Here is a 23,194-nt window from a genome sequence, read left to right on the forward strand (position 1 = left end):
AAAGTCATTCTAAACAATAAATTAACAATTTTTCAACACTACTCCAATTGCACGCATGTGTAATGCATTAAGAAAGTATACAAAGCATTGGTAGAGCAAACATTTCATTCTCTCTCTCTCTCTCTCTCTCTCTCTCAGACACACACATACACTCACACAGGTTTTCTCAGGAAAGGGAGGAGGTTTGGGTTGGAGTGTATTTTACTAAGTGTGTGAAATGCATTCTAAACCAAGTGTATTAAAAATGTTTGCACAAATTGTCTGAGTCGTCACTTATGATGACGTCTAGTTTTATTGTGCGCTTTGCGATGTCGTTCTGTGTTGATGGAGTGGTAAAGGCGCATGATGTGTTCAGCCCCTCACACTGAGCAGGCTACTCCATAACATTCAGAATAGATACCCCCCCCCCCCCCCCCCCCCCACACACACATCATTCCCTCCCACTGCAGGTTAAGGGTCTCTGATCCGGTTCAATAAGGCCAGTTCAGAAAGGGCCGTTCACTAACTGGTCGTACGATCTCACACATTCAAAGGTTGAGAAAAACAAAATATTTCAAATCGACCAACAAACTTTTAATTGGTTGTGTATAAATAAGAGCATTTTATTCAAAAATGCTTCCAGCTTGTGAAAGGAATTTGCTTTGAACTGACTGAATTGACACGAAATTTGCCCTGAACCCACGGCCCAGCTTGCAGATTAACCCCCCCCCCTCCCTCCCACCAAACTCACAATATCATGAGAAGAAAAAAACACAAATAAGCCCCAAATGTTTCATTGCAATGAAACGTCATGCAAATAGAACAGAACAACAATAGGCTAATAGTAATAGAAGAATAGTAGTCATAATAAGAACAATAATAATAGTAAATAGTAATCAAATAAAAAATAATCTTACAATGCAAACATGACAGTAGTAAATGCCTCCAGTTCTTATTGCTACAGTATCTTACTTACAGTGTTGCGTTGCCACTCGTTCTTGCCAGCACATCCCCTCTCATAACCCCATCCCATCCCTCTGATTCACAGTCTAACAAGGGAAAATAATAGCGTCACACACAAAAACTTCATATTCAGAGTTGGAATTCACTGTCCCAGGGATGTTGTGATGGCGCTTGATTCACAGCTCACCAGTGAACTTCCCCCGCTGTCCCAAAAGCAGCAAAATAAGCAATAAACACAATTGTACAGTGGTGACAAGAGCACACCGACATACAGTAAATATATTTTTTGTTTTTCTTCATGTGCTACGTAACAATGCTTGTCATATAGTCTGGGCTCTAAAGAGATTTGGACAGTGAATTCATGCTCTATGCGCACATACACACACTTATCAAAGCCTTGTCTGGTCAGATTCCTTTGCCAGCATACCTTGCGGGGGTATGACATTTTTATCCTAGAAAGTCATTCTTTTATAATTACATTTTTTTCTTGTAAATTTGCAAAAATATTAAACCCTCTTTTAATGCAAAGTCAGAAAAAGAGCTTTTCCCTGAGAGATGCCGTGTAGTGCATCGTGCCTTATTGAGCAAGTGATTGTCTTAAGAGTCACTGGCCTCTGATCTGGGGTCGGGTCGGGGTTTCAAGGGAAGGATCCTGTGAATGGATCAGATGGATGTGAGCACATCACTGATGTTTAACATTGACACTCGTTTCCCGTGCTGCCGACATTGTTCTGTTCACTATATGGAAAACAACATGTAAGGATGCAAATGGCAAGTGTTTTAATGTCAATGAATGCGTAACCAGTCTGATTGTGTCTGTGCTCTGTGAGCTGGTTGAAGATTTGGCCACTGTGCAATGTGCTGTCTTACATCAGCTAGAAGTTCCACTAACAGGTATTTAGGGAACAAACTGTAACAAGCTGATCAATGTTGTGCTGTTATTGTGCAGTGGGTCACTTATTTTGGTAAATGGCTCACTTTAAAGGAAGCTCTTTAGTAGACTGAATGCAGAATTGCAAACAGACTGATGAGAACATCCTTAGAAGGTATAAGTGCCGAGTAGAATGAGTGACTTTACACAGTGGCCAAATGCTAATCACAACAACATTAATGTAGAAAAAGCAACTGTCAATCTGTAAGTGCTTTATGATTATGGAGTGACGAACAAAAAAAGCAAAAAAGTGATTGTCTTTCACAGCTTTCCGTGTGAATTGTCAATGTAATATTGCAGCTTTAAGTGTTAAAGATCATTGAAGGCTAATCTGTATTTCTCTGTGCTATTTCCTAACCCCAGATCATATTGTGTCACATTGAAAACAATGCAGAGTCTGTGGTCGAATGAGATGATTGTTCGACATAATTAATGATCAGGAGTCAAATGTAGTGCATTCTAGTTCAAACTGCTACCCTGTTCTGAACAGCTGGAAATAGGAAGAGGAGGAAAGGAGAGAAGTGAGATCAGAAAGGCGGTGTGAAAGTTATTGCTCTTTAGAGAAAAGGGTCCTTCATATTCACAGCCTGGAGGGATTGACGTCCATAGACTGAATTGTGCAAATAGTAGTGGGAGGGATGAGGGCTTACAGCACTCATACAGGTTTATGAAGATTGGAAAGTTATGAGTTAAAGAACTCAAGTTTGATTTTGTCATCTGTTGTTTGGTGGAATTTTTATCCTCCACTTCTTCATTGTGATTTCTATCCACTTCTTGTCTGCGGAAATCTCATGTCAAGGCCCTAATACATCGGAAGTAAAGGGCAGGATGAGGGGAACTTGGGAAGAGGTGGGGTTTAATATGAGGTCCTAGTTTCTGATTGGTTGTTTCTGGTTGATTGTTCGAAAGCAGTCCAGCATTTAATTGGACGTAATTATTGCAGCGAGAAGAGAATGATTGATAAGATGGCAAACCTGCCAGATTCTTTTTTTTTTTGGAAAATATAGTATTTATGTATATATCTTCACCTTGAAAAGTAGTAGCCATTATTTTCTTTTTAAATCCTTCATATGCTCTCTTTACATTTCTATAAGTTCTCATGAGAAGGATGCAGTACCTTCTTTACATATCAACAAAATCCAGACAAGGCTTCTATATATCAACAAAACCCGAATCGATTCCCGGTTTTACCCAATATTCTTTTACAAGTCTGAACTTTACAAATTCTGTACACAAAAATCTATCAAATAAAACAAAAACACATAGACAAGGTATAGTCAGCCACGGTGGACTGCTGTATATTTAAATTAGGACTAACTTATTTTAACAGAACAAGAAGTAATACTGGAATCCGCTCTGCACTAGAAGAATATCTACAATAGCTTTTCTAAATCCACAGTTCTCGTCCCCATTCAGCTTCTTCAACTTCACAACTTATTCATGTGAAAAAAAACAAAAAAATAAAACAAACCTAAAAGATTTTTTTTCAAAGTTAAAACAAATTAACTTACCCATTTCTTTTAAAGATTGACAGCTTAAAAATTGTTCCTAGATGTTTTAAAGTCTGTTCTTACGTTGTGGCATGGGGCGAGTTTCATTTATATTTACATTCTTCAGACTGTATCGGTGAACAGGATGGGATAAGTGCTTGACATTCCTAGTATTGTTGGCGGTAACTGTAAGTTTCCGGCAGATGATTCCTCACCCCCCAGCCCGAAATGAGGCTCGGGGAGCGCAGGAATAGGTGTTTGCCACGATGATGACACAGTTGACACGGCTGCTGTCGTCTCGTGAGACGTGGCTGTCTTCTTATTTTCTTGGTCCTCCGCTGATGCTGTTTGTTGCATTGGGACCGCAGGCAGTCACTTGGGCATGGCCATGGCAGAGTTGGGGTCGGGGTTGAAGAGTTCTTTGTAGAGCGGAGGGAAGAGGACGTTGACTGTTTCTGGGTGTAGCTGCTGGAAGGCCTGAAGTTCCTCGGTGTGGAGCGTGCACAGGGCTGACAACGTCGGGATCCGGCTGATCAGCTATCGACGAGAAACAACAAGGACATTTAGACGGATAAACTACAGACAGGGACAAGGTTAGAAGCGAGTTTATGTTTTGATTTTCCACATTGCTCCACCTCTCCTTAAAGCTGGAGGAGCTGTTGTCTGTGCAAGGACAGTGCCTCGGGGGCTACCTTGATGTGATTTATTGCACTGAAAAGGCTTGGCCTACCTTAGCCAATGCGTCTTCATCCATGTGGTTCTTCTGCATAATGTGCTGCAGAGCAAAGTAGATCTTCTCCTGGAGCTTCTGGACTTTCCGAGGTTCCATCAGCCACGGTCGATCTAAGTAGGAAAAAGGAAGTGTTTATAACCATTGTGAGTTGACGCGATGATTGGACAGATGTTCATGGCGTTGATATGGCTCAGAGGTGGCTGTACAAAATTGTAGAACGACACATTTTGAATTACTTCAACTGTGCTGCTTGATACTGACATATGTAAACAGAATGACTATTTTGTTTTGCATTCTGCTTCGCGCTTTGCTTTTGTGCATGCACGGTATCATAATAATATTCGGGGATGTGCACTGACCTGTGGAAATTAGTACGGCTGCTGAGAACAGAGCGATCTCCTCCTCTGTCAGCTGCAGTGAACACAAACTCTTGGCAAAGTCAAACACCGCACTCACTAAGTCATCACAACCTTGGAGGGAAACACGGAGAAGAAGGACAGAAGAAGGGCAGAGAAAAAAAGAGATTTTCATTCCATTTATTCCGGTCATGTATGCGATGATGAGCATAAATACCTCACAGGGTAGAGGATTTTGTTTTCATTTCATTTTTTGCCATTTCCCCTTTTTTATTTTTTATTTCGACCGGCCTTTTCCCTCATTCATACCATTGAAACACAGGCAATAATGTCTTACCGAGAGCTTTGAACATCTGCATGCCTCCGTACTTCCCTTCAAATAGCACAGTGTTGTTGAGAGGGTTGAACGCCCTGCACATCCGCACCAAGACTACCTCCAAACAACCTGGATGAACCATGGAGACAGATTGTGAGGATTTTGAAGCTGATCTAAAAAGCAGATTGAACTACATTTTCTGACCTTTAACGTCACAAAGAGATATCCCCGACCAGTCATTGTTAGTCCAATCAACTCACCTGACTTGAGCAGGAGGATCTGGTCGTTCTGGCACAGTTCCATGAACCCTGAGATGCGCTTGGCGAACTCCACCACGTACTGGATTGCATGGGTGATCTGGATGGCACACTGCTGCCACAACGCGTCCCGAGGCTAGAACCAAACACACCCAGTTTAGAGGTTTGTGTTCCGTACTGATGTGCTTGATAAAGTACATATCTATCTATCTATCTATCTATCTATCTATCTATCTATCTATCTATCTATCTATCTATCTATCTGTCTGTCTGTCTGTCTGTCTGTCTGTCTGTCTGTCTATCTATCTATCTATCTATCTATCTATCTTACAGGATGTTCATGTCAGTAAATTAACTTGCCATTCTTCTTGTACGCATGCCTTATTACGAGGACTTTGTTTTTTCATCTTGTCAAAATGTTGTCCTGGAGACTCGTACTGTAGCGGGAACTACTTGTTTTACCATTTTGTGTGCTTTGCCAGATATACAGTCTGTCTGTCTTTGGACAAATTGTGTCAGCGTGATAGCGTCACTAAAACTTTAGATGTGAAGTTGAGATCAAAATAAAAGGCCTAGTTTGGTCTAAGCAAGTGCGCCGGATGTGTTATTACTATGACTGCCATTACCAGGTGTGTGTCCTTTCCACGTTAAAAGAAGGGGAAAAAGGAGAGTTGAACTGTATTTGGATTTGTCCTAAAAATAAAATCTCACCTTGCTCTGGTACATCTTGACCTCTTCATAGGAGTGTGTCTGCCAGGCTAACTGCTGCAGCTCCTCTGTTGTGTACTGACATGTCTCCAAGTGGGACTTGATGATATTCTGAGCAATACGGTCTGGAAGAGAAGATTGTTTGTTTATTCATTTATTTATTTCCGCACAGTACGGCCATTCATGTATTTAATTCATTTATACATTTGATACAGTGGTATGTGACGTGTGTATGGGTGGGGCAAGCAGCGCTGTAATGTACTCAACAAATGTGTATTGTGCACTTTACACTGCACTGCGACTATGATCTCTATGTAATGAAAGTTTAGAGGAAAATAAATAAGGCATATTTCATCGCTACTCATTTACTGCTTCATTTATTATTCATTCCCTTGGATTTGTGTAAAATCCTTAATTTTAACTTAATCTTAATTTATGCTACATACAGTAATGTGACCTTGTCAGCTAGCTGTGGAAGTCTGTCTGATCTCCTGTTCTGCCCTTAGATTAGCACTCTGACTCCACTAGAACTACTTTTTGGGTTCTTTTCCACGTGGATAATTTCAGTAGATTTTAAATGATGACCCATTTGATGGCGTCTGTCTTGAAAACAGAGCAAACTATAATGCAGTCTTTACCCAGCTCTCCCATGCTGACGTTGTTGGGTCCCAGCTGACTGTCCTGGTAGCCTCCGTAGCTGAAGAGGTTGGGCACTGGCGTCAGGTCATACACCGGCTCCTGCTTAATGTGCTTCAAGCCCGACATGTCCAAACCTGACTGGTCTGGAGACGGCTGGGTGGAATCCATCCCATAGTATCCCCCTGGGACAACGCCTCCGTTGCCATGGCCAGCCTTGGGCAGCTCAATGACGTGGCCATTGGCATAGGTGCCCCCAATCTCATGGTTAAGGGTGGACAGTCCGTTGGTTAGGCTGGACGAGTAAACACGTGCTAGAGCTTCCGCTTCGCCTGTCTGCTGCTGCTGCTGCTCCAGCAGCCGCGCCTGGTGCTTCTGGACCTCTGCATATAGGCTGTCCCGTTGCTTCTTGGACATGCGGCCAAACTTTACAGCTGTTCGGGAGGAAAAACAAGGAGAGGAAACGAAATGTATGAAAAATAACCTGTCACAACCTTTTAGATTCTTCAGGTGGTATAAATCCGTAAGAAACAAACTAGTTAAAAGCTAATTTTGCTTATTTAATTCAGTGATGATTTCTTCTGTATAAACACAGATGAAGATACTGCTATACTGGGCCTCACCATCTCTGGACATTCCTAGGGCGAGACATTTCTGCAGGCGGCAGTGTTGGCAGCGGTTGCGGTTTGTTCTGTCGATGAGGCAGTTCCTCTGGCGGGGGCAGGAGTAGGCTGCATTGTTCTGCTGACTCCGTCTGAAGAAACCCTGGTCACATGTCAACAAAGAGCATGAATAAAGGCGTACAGGTACCCGAAGAGCACAGAATGTGCTTGATTGAGTGCACAATTTCTGAACACAAACAAAACAAAACGGGCTTTGATGAAGCAGTGTATTAAGTCTCACCTTACATCCCTCACACGTAATGACTCCGTAGTGGATACCTGATGATTTGTCCCCGCAGATCTTGCAAGGTATGACTTCGATTTGGGCTGCAAGTAAAAAAGAAAGCAGAAAAGACATGCATTACAAAACAAAGTTTGTAACGCAACATTTGTTTCACAAAGCGACACCTGATTCAGTAGCCTCGCAGGTTTTTAGAGCTCAGCTGGTCTTCTAATTTGAGGCACATAACCTGGTTGGCTGTAGGACCTGATTGAGGTCTCAGTGTGTACACGCATGCGTACAGTATGTGTGCCACTTCGACTTCACAAGGGCGCAGTGACATCTGGACATTCTGTATGTCCTCTGTATGAGGTTTTTTTAATGACTGGGACATCGAGGACTGCACACACACACACACACACACACACACACACACACACACACACACGCATAAATGACGTATTAATTGTGTATGTGGGTTCTTTTGAAGGAGAAGACCCCTGCATGCTTGAAGGAGAGACCCCTGCAGATTAGAAAGGTTGCCCACAATGAGAAAACGGGTTACACCACTAAAGGACCACACTTGCTCTTCAACCCTTTTTTTCCTCTCTATTACACACACACACACACATATACACACACACACCCATGTTTAGTTCTCCAACCTTTTAAGTAATGCGTTGAGTGTTTAGCTTTGTCTTAATCTACAAATGTTCAAATTTACTGTAATTACTTTTCATTTTCGTTGTTACTCACTGTGTATTGGCAGCTCCATGTACAGTCACGGCCCAAAGGCACAGAATATGAACAAAAAGTATCTCAACGTAACATGCAGAGGCACATATTACTGGTGTCTTTGGGCTCATCCATGATATGTGGAAAGAGAGAGCCACAGTTTCTTAAGAGATATGAGGTGGATGTAGAGGTAGGCAGGTATGTCTGCTGAGATGGCACACCATCTATAAAGAGATTAGACAACCTATCTAATCCTAAATTATTTCCCGACGAGCTGGCTCCCTCCTCTGATGAGCACAGGCTTAGCCACAGCTGAAATAGCCATTCACATGTAATCTCCCTGCATAGTCTCACCTGTAGGGAATTCTGTAAGTTTTATAAATGTTCTGAAAAGTTCAGAAATAGACAAAGTCACCAAGCAGAAGTGAACTTACACGTTTTGCAGTTTCACATTGCGCGTTTGCATGAATTTTGCCGAAGTGATTCCCCTTAAGACCAATCGAAAACTTGCAAAGTGTAGCTTGAGTTGGTGCTTCAGAGGTGTGTATTTGCAGAGAAGAAGTGTTTGTTTCCCTGTATGTCTGAGTGTGTCTTGAGTGTATGTGCGTGCATACTGAAGTGTAATTGTAGAAGTTGTATCTTTCTTTTTGTGCATTTGAGCAAGTGTAATTGTTCCGGTTTGAAAGTATGACGTGTGTGTACTACACAGGTATACCGTATGTGGAGGAATGAGTGTGCAGTATATAATTGGATAATCCCGTATGAGGATCAATGAAGACAGTTCTTTGTCTAAGCGAGTGAGCAGGAATAGACAGTCTCTGCTATCAGTACACTTTACCTGCTTCAAATTCAAAGCATCATTAAATCCCTGACTTTATACAAACATACACTCACAACTGATGCACCAATGCCAGCTGTTTCATAGCCCTACTTCTGAACAAGTCTGCAGACACTGTTGGACAACACGGGTTAAGAAAAGTCAATAATGAGATAATGATGGAACAGTTATAGAAACAAGTAACCTAACAGATCCACAAGGTAACATGCTCATGTAGTTATTCATTCACTTGCTTATCGGCCTCCTTGTGGCCATCATGAGACATAAACATGTCTACAAACTACAAACTGACCTCCAGTCTGACGTGATCCTGGACTATGCACCGTCCTTCAGGCCTATTGCATCATGCTTTGTTACAGTTATCTTTATAGTGTCATTTAAGATGTGAATGGGCCTTCCCCCTCTTTATTTGTCTCTTGTGAAATTATAATTTACATATAGTACCTCAACAATAGACTATTTTGGCCCTTCACAGTAGACTGTCTGTGGATGAATGACCTATGGACGGAACAACGCACTGTTTTACTGTGTGCTTGAGGTAGCATATAGCTTATGCAGTGAGTTCTGGTGCGGCACAAAACGCCAACTTGCTCCAAACTGGGTCAGAGTGGTGCACTGGACTGGGACGCCACACAGACTACACATTTCCAGATCTGTCAATGACTGCGGCCTGAAAAACACTATTTATAGTCTGAAAAACAGGTCAGTTGCGCCCAGGACATGCCTGTTATCAACAGACCACATTTGAGCTATGAACAGACAACGATGCGTCACTGTACGCTTTAGAGTTGTGACTGTTTATCACAGACTTTAGGACAAACTATTTGATTAAATTGTCAATCATGAAACAAGCGAATCTCTTTGGGTTTAGATAAAGCTGAATGTGTTTAGCCCACACCTGCTGCTGCTTTGGTGTGGATACACATACTTATTGTTTCTGTTGATTTCTTTTCAGTTGACTCACTCTAGAGGAGTGTGTGTTTACTGTATCTCTCCAGTGATTACATTATATCGTCACTGTATTTCTTTTTCACCCCATGGGAGATTGTCTTTGTCATATAATTATGCCCAAAGGAGCAAGTGCGTGTGGGCATGTGCATTGTTTTAATGTGTGTTTCCGAGAAGGGTCTGAGTGAGCGTTTCACTGCTAAAAACGACGCAGAGAAAGCTAAAGTATGCGTACATGTCGATGTGTGTTTGACAAAAAGTGTTTGTGAATACGTGTGTGTGGGTGTGTGTTAGCATTGTTGAGCGTACGTTGTGCTCATTGCCAGCAGGGACTGTCAGGTAGGATATAGGGAGACGGTCATGACAGCATTGCTGTTGCCAGGGTGACCACCCACTCGCTGCAGTCGTCTGGCTGTCACAGCGATAATGTGCTAAGCTGTCACACTCTTAAAGGAAGTGATGTCATCGGCGTGTGGAGCCAACTCATTCTATCGTCAGTGTTCATCCCGTCGCCCTCTCTCAGCAGCGGAGGCTTTGTGAATTGTTTACCAAAGGACTCCCACTTCCATATCCAGTCAACAATACACGCTTGCTGCCTTGTTACACTTCAGCTGTGGATTACGGCAGAATTAAGACGTCTGTTGATCTGTTGGGTGTTTCGAAGAGGCTCTGTTGTCATTGTTTTCAAAGTTAGGATGTATGATAATGCTTTTTTTGGGGGGTATTTGTTTTCATGGTTTTACATTACAGAAGCAATCTTACAGCTTCAAAGCTTTAGAAAAAGTGAACTTTTAAAATAGAGTAGCACTTGCAGAGAAAGGTCTCTAATGCAGCTATTCCCCTAACCTCTCTTGACGGGCATCCATTTCCAAACAAAACCAGAGTGGAAAAAAACCCCACTTGTTTATTTTTCCCCCAACATCATGTTGCTCTTAGCTACATGTCTTTCACAGGGGTGGGAGGGCCTTCTGTCCGACCTGAGTTGACGCAGTCTGAGCTGAGTGACTGACAGCGTCCTCTGCTAACGGGAGCACGAGTGTTATCCCGAGGTTATTATGTAAGAGCGGGACTACAACACTGGCGATTCCTCAGCTAAGAGGAGGATCAGGCCCGCACAATCTCTTGAGGCAGAAAAAAAGATGGAGAGAACTAACAAGAGAACTGAGGTAGTTGTAGTGTGCGCTACATGTATTGCACGACAGTGAGAGTTTGCAGACGTGTGTGTGTGTGCGTGTAGCGGATTGTGGCCATGAGGGCTGTATTGCGCTGGCACGTGTGTTATGATAATTGATTTTTAATGAAGTGAGCATCTCATGTGTATTTCCTGAGCTGGCCCTCGCTCTAAATATAGTCCTAATTATCTACATTGCGCTGCAGAAAAAAAAGCAGCAGCCTAGCACCAATATTTGAATGATAATTCATCTAAAAACGCATAAGGGTTACACACAAATGACCATTTTAAAGGGCAGCTCTTCCCATTTATCATGACAATGTAACAGCAAATTATTGCCACTGGGTGCTTCTATGCATGTTTAGCTTACATGTGTGTTTGTGTGCATGACGTGTGTGTGTGTGTGTTTCAAGATGGGCAGACGGCAATGCATGTTTAATTTATTCAGCCTGCAGGGTGGGTCTACAACAGAAATATACCCAGAGCAACCCACACAATACCGTGCAGTAACACAGAAGGTTGGTGCTGTAGTATTACAGCTTACGGAACAGTCGGAATCACTTCTACCATAACTTTTTTCAATGTAAGGCACTTAAGAAAGGCAAGAACAACTCCTACTGTACTCCCAGGGGTTGATTTGTTGGGGATGAATGTGGGTGGTATCCACTTCATTAAATATATGCATAGCTTCTCGCCTGTTATATCTTCTGGGAAAATAAAGGAGATCAGCACTTTACCCCGCACCACTCCTTGTTAAATCTGAACAACTCCAGCGCTGGTCTTAGATGTTTATATACTGTGAAATATGCAATCACTGTTCACCATCCATTCCACTTTTGCATTTGTCTCTGAGTGTTCCTCCTCGCTGTAAGTGGCTGTGTGACTGGGAAATCATTTCAGTTTCTGTATTTCATGATCTACTTCCATCTCTCAGCGTAGCTCTGTCTTCCTTGTCACATAGAGCTTAGAGAGGAACAAGCGTTTTTTTCCCTCCGCCAATGATGAAAAGCACCGAGAAAACTTTTGTTGGCATGATCGCTGAGTGGATTAACACACACAGCTGGGAATAGCGTATAGCAGTGCTGCTTGGGTTATCTCCCTTGTGTCTTCTGTCATGTTTTCACATCATACTGTCCCATTAAATCAATGAAACACTGCCACTGCATATGGTTTCAAACGGACTTGCAGTATGTGCTGTCACACTTTTCCTTTTTCCCCGTCAGTTTTTACAATCTGAAACATCAAATAAATTGTTGAAGAGTGGTGGACTATCTGCTCTCCTTAGAAAAATAAATAAAATAAAGCACATTTTGCTCACTTTCACCTGTCTTCCATACTGTATGTGCTCTCTCCTTTTGCGACAGTGTACAGTATATATCATAAATGTAATTGTTTGTGAGCCTTAGTGGCCACTGCAACTGAATATATGCAATTCTTATTTGTACAAATATTTATAAACAAAAACAATATTTTTTGGATACTCAATCATGAGGATATAAATATTTTCTCCTGAAAAAAACAAAAACGTTTTACATTTAACAAAAGAAGCCAAGCTTCTGGTAACTAAACATAAGCAGCTAGAACAGGACTTTCCGGAATGAAATACAATCTAAAATAGGCTGAAAATATTATTTAATTTAGCAAAGATCTGGTCGTAATTTCTATGGTTGAAATAAAACAGTAAAGATCTCTGAAAAGAAACATTACTTTGAGTTTTTCAAAAGTATTTTTTTGAGTGCCAAATAGTGAAATTATACTTGAGAGCCCCGGATATAATGAATTGATGAGTTGATAAGCGGAATTTGAATTGGCAGTAATTTAGGCAAAACTGGCAATCATTCTCTGGTTCGGTCTTTTTTTTCCTTTTTCTGCTTTTCTCTGGATTATGTCATTGAGAATTAAGTTTCTGTGAGATTTGGACTGTTGGTCAGACACCTTGGACATTGGGAAAATCAAATGGGAATTCACTATTTTCAGACATTTTATAGCGCGTTTAATGAATTAATTGAGAAAAGAATTGGTTGCGACTCTAAACAGCAACAGTGAACTCAATGGCAGCGATTATCATCCCTCACTCAAACATCTAGATCTGATTGATAAATGTAACGCTGACATGCTAACATGAACCATCCTCATTAATACAAGATGACACAGTCCTGTACCGTTTTTTTCTTTGTTTGTCCAGTCTGCTGTTCAGTGTGTTATAGTAATAATCATAATGCCAAGCAGCGTGCCCATCTCCCCTCCCCCATCACCATCCCTCACCGCCAAGCATGTCTTTGTCCACTGAGTAATATAGACAGTCACACTGTTGCTGCATGAGCATACATGCTACCACCCCCAGCCTCCGCTTTTCCCATCAGTCTATCGTCATCCCCCCCCCCCACACATACACACACACGTACAAACAGTCAGTAAAACAGTCTCTCTCGCCCTCCCCCCTTGCTGTGTGTCAGAGGGCATGAGCTTGTCCAGCCTGCCATGTGGCACCAAAGCACTCTGGGTAATTGCTCAGATAGCAGGTCTGGGATCAGCTGCGGTTTGCTCATAGAATGCTTTGCAGCGGCGTGATTGGACGCCACTGAGAGGGAACAGAAGGGGGCCACTGGCTGTCATCCAGTGCATCGATTCACATGCACACACACACACACACACACACACACTTGCAGAGACACGTTCAGACAGACAGAGGCACATTCAGACATGCTTGAATGCATACATTACTGAAAACTGCTTTTGAAAAAGCAGACTTTACTGTATGATTTCTATGCTGGCCCCCTCTTCCTCCCTACACACACACACACACACACACACACCTACACACACACACACACACACACACACACACACACACACACACACACAGTCTCCCACCCAGTGCATGTGTCCTCAGATGGATAAGAGATGAGGCGTGGGAAAAAATCCACAGGGTAAACCCAACCCCTGCCTGAACACATATATATACACACACACACACACACACACACACACACACACTCGGCCATCTGCTTTCTCAGATCTGCCTCTCATGGTCACTGTATACACACACACCGGCGTACGCTCACACTCCAACCCCCTGGATGACCTGTAGGACCCTGGCAGCCTTTGACCTTTCCTCAAGGACCGAGAGAGTGCATCAGGGTGGAAGGAACGAGTCCAAGTGTGAGAGGTCTGCATCTGGTCATTACCGTCCTGAAATCAACCATGAGAATGCACACACACTGAGGCGCTCTTACTGACATGCACACACACACACACACACACACACACACACACGCACACAAAGAGTGCTTTATGCTCTCTTATATATGTATATATATCCTTCCTCTCTCACGCCTTCACCCTCACGATGGAGGACATGTGTAAACACTGAGCTGTTAAAGCACAGAGCGCGGCTGTGGTGTTTATGTTTTGTACGGATGCAGAGAAGAATATGTTTTCACACACACACACACACACAGACTGAGATCCTGTCGTGAGGTGAGAAAATAATGTTTGGTTGGCCGTGTCTTCATCCTCCCGTAACCTCACGCTCCTCCTCCTGTGTTGTTTCTCTTGAGCCTAATTGTAGATGACAGTGTGTGTGCCTGTGCCTGTGTGTGTGTGTGTGTGTGTGTCTGTGTGTGTGTCTTTGAGGGGGAAGGGAGAGGAAAGGTGGCCATTCCAGTGTAGAAAGAGATAGAAAGAGATAGAAAGAGAGGGGAATCCATGGAGAGACAGACAGAAAAGTCAGTTCTTAGATAATCCTCGGTGTCGCATCCTATTGTGATAGTTGCTGGTCAGTCAGATAAAACAGGAGCATCAACATGAGTGAGGTCGAATGGATTTCAAAGCTTTAATGAACAGATCAGCACTTAATATGAATAGTTGACTGAATAAAATCACTGAGAAAAATAGAAAATATTTCCTTCCAAATCTGACTGGATGATGTGGATATTGTTTGTGAGAAAGTATATTTACATAATGTATAAACATGCATGTGTGCACGTAAGGAAAGTGCGCTTGCGTGCAGTGATAGAAAGTAATGAAGTCATTGTGCTGCTTAATTCTTCTACTCAAGTACATTTTGGAGGAACTATTGTATAACCACACTACATTTGTCTGAAAGCCACAGTTAGTAGTAGTCACTAGTTACTTAGCTTAGATAGACATATGATCCACAAATAAAATATGTATTGTTATAGATTCAACTACCCAACCGTTTATAAAGCACACCACAACACACTGTTTATATGTATTGCAGTTATACGTTAATGAAGCAATAATAATTGTCAGATTACATACCGTAAATATAATCTCTTAAAGGGCCAGCTATGAGCACTCTTACTTTTGATACTTTCAAACATACCGATTATTTTTGAATGTTTCAGGCAAATAACTATTTACACCGTACATTCCTGTCGGCCATTTCCCAAAGCATGCAAGCGTATTTTAGCATTTGGAGTACTTTGACGAATTCTCCAAATTTTTCTAATTAAATGTTAAGGTTGTGAACCCAACTTTTGCATTGCAGTATTACCACTAAAGTAACGATTCTTGCCCCAGTGGTTGTGGATTTGTGTATTCCTTTTAGAGTGAATCTGTCAGTTTGAACGCGAACATATGGATGAGTTTCTGTTTGAGTTTGGTTGGAATGTGTGCGTTTCAGTGTGTCTGTTTAAGCAACTGTGTGAGCACGCATGTGTGTGTGAGTCTATGTGTGTGTGCTCTCTCAGGGATGGCCGCTAATAGCTCGCCTCGGGCAACAATTTAACTCAGCCTAACAAGGTTCTCCCCAAAGTGGCCCCAGGGGCATCTCTCACAGAGGCAAATTGATCACAAAGACTATCACACAGCTCCGCTCTGCTTTCCCCAGCCACCTCTGCTCTTCACCTGCTCTCTCTCTCTCTCTCTCTCTCTCTCTCTCTCTCTCTCTCTCTCTCTCTCTCTCTCTCTTACACTCTCTAGCGGGATGATTTAACAGAATGCGTTATGAACATTAAATCTGAGTCGAGAGAGCGAGCGAAAGCAGCAGTCTTGGTTTCATAATCACGCTCTCTTTGTGTACAGGAGATCTCACATCAACAGCCACAGGACACACAATTGAACAGACACACACACACACACACCTACACACACACACACACACACACACACACACACACTACGGTTACTCAGGATTTGGACAGAGAGAGAGAAAGAAAGATAGACCTAATAAGAGTCTCTTCAATGAGATTATAGCACTAAAACAAGCTAATCTTCGTCATTGAGAAAAGATGCCGTCGTAGGTTAAGTCATATTATAGGCTTATTGTTGCTAGTGCGTGCTATGCACCTGCCAACACTGAACACCTTCACAGAGTATAGACATTCAGCAACATGGTCTTGACATTTCAAAGAGATCATTTGGAGTGTATTTTTGCATCCTCTTCTTTGAATCTTTTTGGAGACAAATGCTGCTTTTTCATGCACAACTAGTCTCCGTCAAAGCAATACAGTATTTACAAGTAATCCATGTTGTTCATATTATTTTTGGAATGAAAACCATGAATTTTTTTAATTCGGTAAAGAAATAAGAAAAACAGCTTTGTTTTAAGCTTCAAGACTGCGTCTTCAAAACATAAACCAATATTTTATTACCTTAAGAAATATGTTTGAGAATGAGAATTGAATCTATATGTATGAAGTAGAGATCTGAACGTAACACTGACACAAACCTACAGTATATGGACTAATCTGCTCTGAGTGTTAGCTGAAGTCCAGTAGGTAGTTTGCAAGTGTGGACTTTGGACGCCACTATTACGGGTGCTGGTGTTATTCATTGCTAAGGGCTGGCTTGCAAGTGTATTGTGAGGAAAGGGCAGTATCTTTGTCTGTGTGTGTGTGTGTGTCAATGTGCATGCAAGTAAACACATTCTACTGTTTTATCCACCCTCTACCCTGTTATCCCTTACATTTGCACGTATACACACACTCTTGCTCAAGCACACACATGAACGATTACTCTATTATATAACTCTTGAGTCTGTCTCTTACTTCTTCTCTCTTTTCTTATCTCACTCACTCACATTCTCCCTTCTCTACTTTCTCTTTATCTCCTGCATTTTAAGACTTTCTTAAAACGTTTATTCAATTCATAGATTCTCCAATAATTCCATTTTTTTTTTAAAGTGGATGAAGAGCACTCCATAAAAAGGAAATATTTTCATTCCCAAAGAGACTGAAATAGAAGAGAGAAAAAAAGCCATGTCCATTACAAATTTCCCGCTTCCTAAATGCTGTTTACGCCTGCATCAATCCAACAGTAGATGTTATACATGGTTCTTGAAAACAGAAGTGCAGGTGAACATGCTCTCTGACTTTGGACTATCAAACATTGCACTCTGTATCTCTGACTGATTGTGAGAAAGCACAACTCAATTCCTGCTCAAGTGATCTCGATACGAGCATTTACATATTTCTTTTTATAACAGCTACCCATCCAATAATATCTATGGTCCCTCTGTTCATACATTACTCGGTTTCTGCTCTTAACAAGCGCAGTCACCCTCTCCCCCAGTTTCTTTTTTACTTCAATGCAAATCGAAGGAAAATGTGAATATTGAATATTATCGTGCCTCCATTGAGACATGCTGGCTTCATGGATGAGTAAAACTGACAAAACAGAAGGAGCTGTCAGAGGACTTATGACTTCAAGGCAGATTTAGAGTTTAGGAGTGGTTCAGGCTGAAATCCCTCCTGGCTAAGATAAAGTAGAGACACAAACCGAAGCGTGCCGTACAGCCCACGCTTTGTGTGTATAAAGATTAAAAATAAGAGAGAGAGAATTGACTGAGGAGAAAAACTGTTCGCCTAGACCCCACCAGACAGCCGCAAAGGGATAAAACCAACATGGAGCGCACGCTGAGCACATGCTAAACAAACACGAGCTATGATAGCGGCTCAGTGGGACAACAGAAGTGCTATTCAGGCCACACAAACACAGCATGGTGCGATGTTTCTGGTTGACGGCTTGAAAAAAGGTCAGGCAGACACACTGGGTGAGGAGTAGACTGTGGGTTTATCAAGACAAGGGAAAAGACAGAGGGAAGTGAATGTAAGCTTGCGTGTATTGCAACAGAACGCTGGCGGTTCCTCAGTCAGTCAGTGGGGCTGTGTTGAGGGATTAACAGTGTGGCCTGCATGGGTTTGGGGTAATCTCCCCTCTCTTCTTACGTAACACTGCGCCATTAGTCAGCACAAACGCACAATAAACAACACAATCAACAACACCGAGCTCGACAACAGACCACACAGAACCCTGATAACACTTCAAATCGGAGATTCGCTCAGGCCAGGTGCTGACTAAGTGCGCAATAAGTGATTTCATGGCAACAATGGAAAACAGTGATTTGGTGACACAAGCTGTGTGCCAACCTGCTGTTTCTGACTGAGGATGGTGCTGCTGGTTTCCAAATAGGCCCCCCCATCATTCAGTACAAAGTATGCCAGTCTCGCAGTTTGTTTAATGTAGACTCACTGTGAATGATTTTAGTAATCTTTTGAGACACTTTATATGTTTTTCTCATTGTTATCTTAACCCCCCGTAGCATTTTTAAGCACGATAGAAACATTTACATAATGGTTTTGCAGTGTAATTGTAAGCAGATATAAAGTATTTTAAGTGTTTATTAATGTGTAGTATTTGTAAACAATTATAACTTCTCCCATGTAGACATATTTTATTTCATTGCAACTGTGTTTTACTGTATTGTCATTCATTATCTGTTTATGGGCGCCCACAGGACGAGTTATGGTTGTTGACAAAAACATGAATAAACAGATGGTGCTATAAAGCACTTGTTTAATGTTTGCTTTTTAATGCTAAATAAGGGTGTTACAGTACCAATATGTTATAAACACATTGACCGATTTCATACATACTATAACAAAGAACAGGAACAAACATTACAACAACAAAAACATACTGAAAATAAAATAAGTGCTGAATATTTTTAAAATGTTTGCTTGTGGATCTAAATCTAAAAGTTAAATACATTTACCCATGCCACATACGTGCCATAGATTTATCTGAACAGACTGCTTCCGTTGGCTTCGACTAAAAATTGATCCCGGAATGCTTTAGAATCGGACAAATCAATGCTCACACAAGCCTCCGAAGCAAAGCAGGATTGGACTAATTCTATTGGCATGAGGCCGTCATGCGTAGTATTGCAGCTGTTTGTGTGTCCGTGCATCTATTTTCAGTGCTTTCTGTTTGTATGAGAGCACAAACCATCGTGCGAGAGGTAATATGAATGACGTTGAAATTGAACTAACACTAATGTTGTCACTGTTGCTGTAGATTGTAGCCTAACACTTTTTTCTGTGCTCTTTTTTTGACACTGCTTGTCATCACCTGACTGGTTTATTGCTTTATCACACTCTCCTATTGTCTGTCATCCTATCTTTTCCCATGTTGAAGGAGCATGGGAGATTGTGATTGATTGACACATATCGCTAACAGAGGAGATGAAATGACGCTGTAATCACCTCCTCCCTTGTTGCTCCCTCCATCGCTGAACTCTTTGTCTGACCCGGGTCCATCTCAGTGGTGTATAAGCTCTTTGGCTTATACCAGTAACACAAAGGTTGAAGGGTTCAAATGTAAGGAAACTGGGAAACGATGGACGTGCAGGATACATGTCTACAAAGCCAATTTATGTTTGTGATGTTGTGTAAATTTCTGTAAATATTTATATCCCTCTAAGTGTGTACATTTGCTTGTCTTAGAACAGAAGAAGCACTGTGCTTATATTAATTGTAACTAAATGAAACTTTTTGTTGGAGGAAGTTGAAGATGTTGTGTTTTATTTCTGGAAATATATGACTTTTAACATTTAAATGCTATGATGACGGACATTATTATCAATTCAAATCAAAATGGAAAATAATCATTTTAATTTCTTGTCCTTTTTTAATGTATATATATATATCTATATATATAGGCTAATTTTTAGAAAATAAAACGTTGCTATCACAGAAACGTTTTGCAATATAAAAATCCAATGCCACTGTTACTGATGTAAGTTCATAACGCAACTTCTTCTCTTTTTTCAGAGGAACACTGTTAACAGCATCATCATGGTGCCGTTGAAAGTACAGAAATAATGACCTTCTTAACAAAATCCTACACAACACTGAGTCATATTGAAAAAAACAACAACACAATAGGCCATTTTCTGAGATTCTGAAAAGGCCCTGATGATATTAATCTGTGTTATTTGTCCATTTCCTGGTCAGGCGATGGGGTGACATCATCTTCGGTCAGGGCTTCAGGAGTTGTGGCTATTGTTAAATGATAATTACCACGGCTGCATGAGGGGCCTCTATTTTTCATAACCTTGTGGTTGTGAGCACATTTCTGTGTAAGGGCAGCCGAGACTCCACACACACACACACACAGGTTGAGAGTGGGGGCCGCACGGTCCACACTGATTTAATTCTATCTGACAAAACCCTTTGGGGCATGCAGAGGGAGAGAGGAAGATGGAGAGAGAGGGAGAAAGAGAGAGAGATATGGAGAAAGAGGGGTGAGAGAGAAGCTTTGGGGGCCTCTTCTGCCACTGCTATAAAGTGAAAGAGCTTTCGGTATACCCCCAAAGCCTCCCATGCACGAGAGTGGTCGCGAGGCCCATTCAAATGTGGTAAAAATACAAGGTGCATGACAGAGGAGTTTGCCATGGGATAAGAGAGAGAAAGAAAGAGGGAGAGATGGGAGGTGTTTGGCCTTCTCATGTTTGTGTTGCCCGAGGTTTGATGGCCTGAAGCTGTGGTGGCAGGAAGCTTCATGACATTCAAACACAAACAGTATCAGTAAACAGATGGATAGACGGATGGATAGTTTGAGCTGTTTGACCATTTATTTTTTGTAAAAACTGGATTCAAATTAAGTTGAACCCATAAAATCGTATTTTTAGTTGAATTGCTCCTGTTTATCATTACAATTAACAATAGTGTCATTAATAATGTTAACAAGAATCAGTTAAATAATAATACTGGCCCATTATTTATCATCTGATATTATTACAACAAAATCTCTGATTACAATAGGGCCATAATCCAATGTAAAAAGTCAGTATACGTATGTGTTTTATTTTTAAGAAGATGCAAACTGTATATTAATTTGACACCCTATGCTTTTCTTAATTATAGTAAAGCATTTACGTTTTTTGATGTGAAGTTTATGTGAACAATTTATCTCTCTTCCTTCGCCAACTTGATGTTGCAACACTCTCAGTTTAAATGATTTTAATTGTTTCAACCGTCAGAGAGTCACACAAGGAGGTGCTCCCAATTAAAAACTGATTTATAAATCAGAGTTCAAGATCAGTTGAACGAGAGTTGCCACTCTGCGTCAGCGATAATTCCACTAAACTATGAGCAGTAAATAAAAACAAATCCAAACACACTCAGCTGATAATAATCAGGTGAAATATTTAAGCATTCATAAAACGACCGATAAACTGCAAATACTGATTGAGGAGAAACGCATTTTCCTGATTCAAAGGGAATTTAATAATAACAGCAAGGAAAGGCTTAGTGAGAGTGGAAAGAGTTGTTAACCTGTGTGTGCGTGTGTGTGCGTGTGTGTGTGTGTGTGTGTGTGTGTGTATGCATGTGCGCAGGACGACATTGACGTTGAATTTCAACATCCCCGGCGTGGTGCAGAACGTCACGGAAATGGGTTAGTGGAGCGCGAGAAAAGTCTCCAATAAAGTTTATCCCCAGAAGATAACGACATAAAGTTGTCTTTTTTGCACATCACCTGATCTGACCTGGTAGCAACCGATCCGCAGTTTACGTTGGTGTGGAAGGGAGCGCGAGAGCTAAAATGATTAAAGCTTTAATCAAACATCATGCGCCACTTTTAATTTACAATCACAGACTCCAATGGCTTTACGCATGAATTTGCAAAACTGTAGGCCTTTTCCACACACATTACACTCAGACTCAAAACACGCACGCAGAGAACCCAAATAAATGTTGATACATTTACAGTGTAAGGTGCTGAGACATGCAGTCACACACTCTCCGCTCGGATGCGAAAGAGTGACAAACCCGCTTTGCTGCTTAAAACTCCCAGAATAAACTTTTATGGCCAAAGGTGGGATAAAGCCTGCCGTGAAATGTGTGTGTGCATGCGTGTTTAGCGGCATGAGGGAAAATGCGGCGGTGTTTGGAGCAGTGGGATGGTCTTACCTCGCATGGTTCCGCTGCTGGAGCTGGTACTGAGGCTCGCTTCCCAAAGCATCAGTCATGAAGAAACAAACATAAACAATTGAAAAGGGAGAGATGAGAGGATGCGGGAGGAAGATCCTCGGTTAAAAATAACAACAACAACTAAAAGAGTGTTGATGATCTGCGTCGACTTCCACGGACTGCCCTGAGTGGAGGCGTCTCTGCGCTAAAAGCATCCCAGACCAGGTCGCAGGGAGTCGGGCTGAGTTCGCACGGTGCGTCGGTTGTTGCGCTCTGGTAGTGCGGTCGCTTTTCTCATGACATCTACGCTCTCACCTCTGTGGGAGGGTTTCACTGTTTTCTGTGGGCTGAGGGAGGAAAGAGCGCATGAGAGACGTTACCCGGCGGCCGTGATTGGACTGGAGCATTATCCGCTCCTCCCACTCTCTCCTTCTCAGCCTTCAGCCCGGAGCCTGCGCGCGCGCGCACGCACACACACGCACGCGCGCACACACACACGCACGCACACGTAGCCTGAGCGCACTCTGCTGCTACAGTAGGGAACACAGACACAGTCACAGCAAAGTTTTAATGTCACCCTTCACATTTAGTCAGCTCCATGCAATTTAGACTATTTCTATGCATGCACATAAAAAAGTCTATCTTTAATCTGGTCTCATATCCAGGGGGCTACTGAGATCTTACATTCTGCAGAGTGGGAAGAGATTATTTATTCCCCTTGCTCCCCTTCCAGTTTTATTTGTTTGAAATGTTTCATAGAAACACGTGGCAGTAAAATAAATGAATAAATCTTTTTTTTTGTAAAAAACAAAACAATTTAAAATGAACAGAAGTCAAATAGTTTCAAAGCCATGCTTTAAAAACTGTCATATGAACTTGATTGATTGCTTGTGCTTGTCAGATATTAGCGTGATTCAAAAACATTGCTGCTAAGTGACAGCAATTATGAAACAATCCTGATAAAGATACTAAATAGGTTGTTAATTGATACAGAAAACAATTATATTGACATATTATCATAGCATTGCAGAT

At 41.8% G+C, this 23,194-nt stretch overlaps 1 protein-coding gene across 2 annotated transcripts; it reads right to left on the bottom strand.

Annotated features, from left to right (window-relative positions):
- Positions 1-3,735: 3,735 nt before the first annotated feature.
- Positions 3,736-22,207, bottom strand: rorb (RAR-related orphan receptor B; the record flags this gene model as incomplete). Of its 2 annotated transcripts, none has more annotated exons than XM_079270890.1 (10): positions 3,736-3,900; positions 4,094-4,206; positions 4,456-4,566; positions 4,790-4,897; positions 5,029-5,161; positions 5,737-5,858; positions 6,372-6,803; positions 6,993-7,134; positions 7,273-7,358; positions 22,163-22,207. In XM_079270890.1, 10 exons carry the CDS (start codon positions 22,167-22,169, stop codon positions 3,736-3,738), a joined length of 1,419 nt encoding a protein of 472 aa, XP_079127016.1. The 2 variants fall into 2 exon arrangements, with proteins under 2 accessions (XP_079127016.1, XP_079127017.1); XM_079270891.1 differs by lacking the exon at positions 22,163-22,207 and adding an exon at positions 8,008-8,026.
- Positions 22,208-23,194: the final 987 nt, after the last annotated feature.

Source organism: Melanostigma gelatinosum (genome assembly GCF_949748355.1).
Source record: "Melanostigma gelatinosum genome assembly, chromosome: 6".
NCBI lineage: Eukaryota > Metazoa > Chordata > Actinopteri > Perciformes > Zoarcidae > Melanostigma > Melanostigma gelatinosum.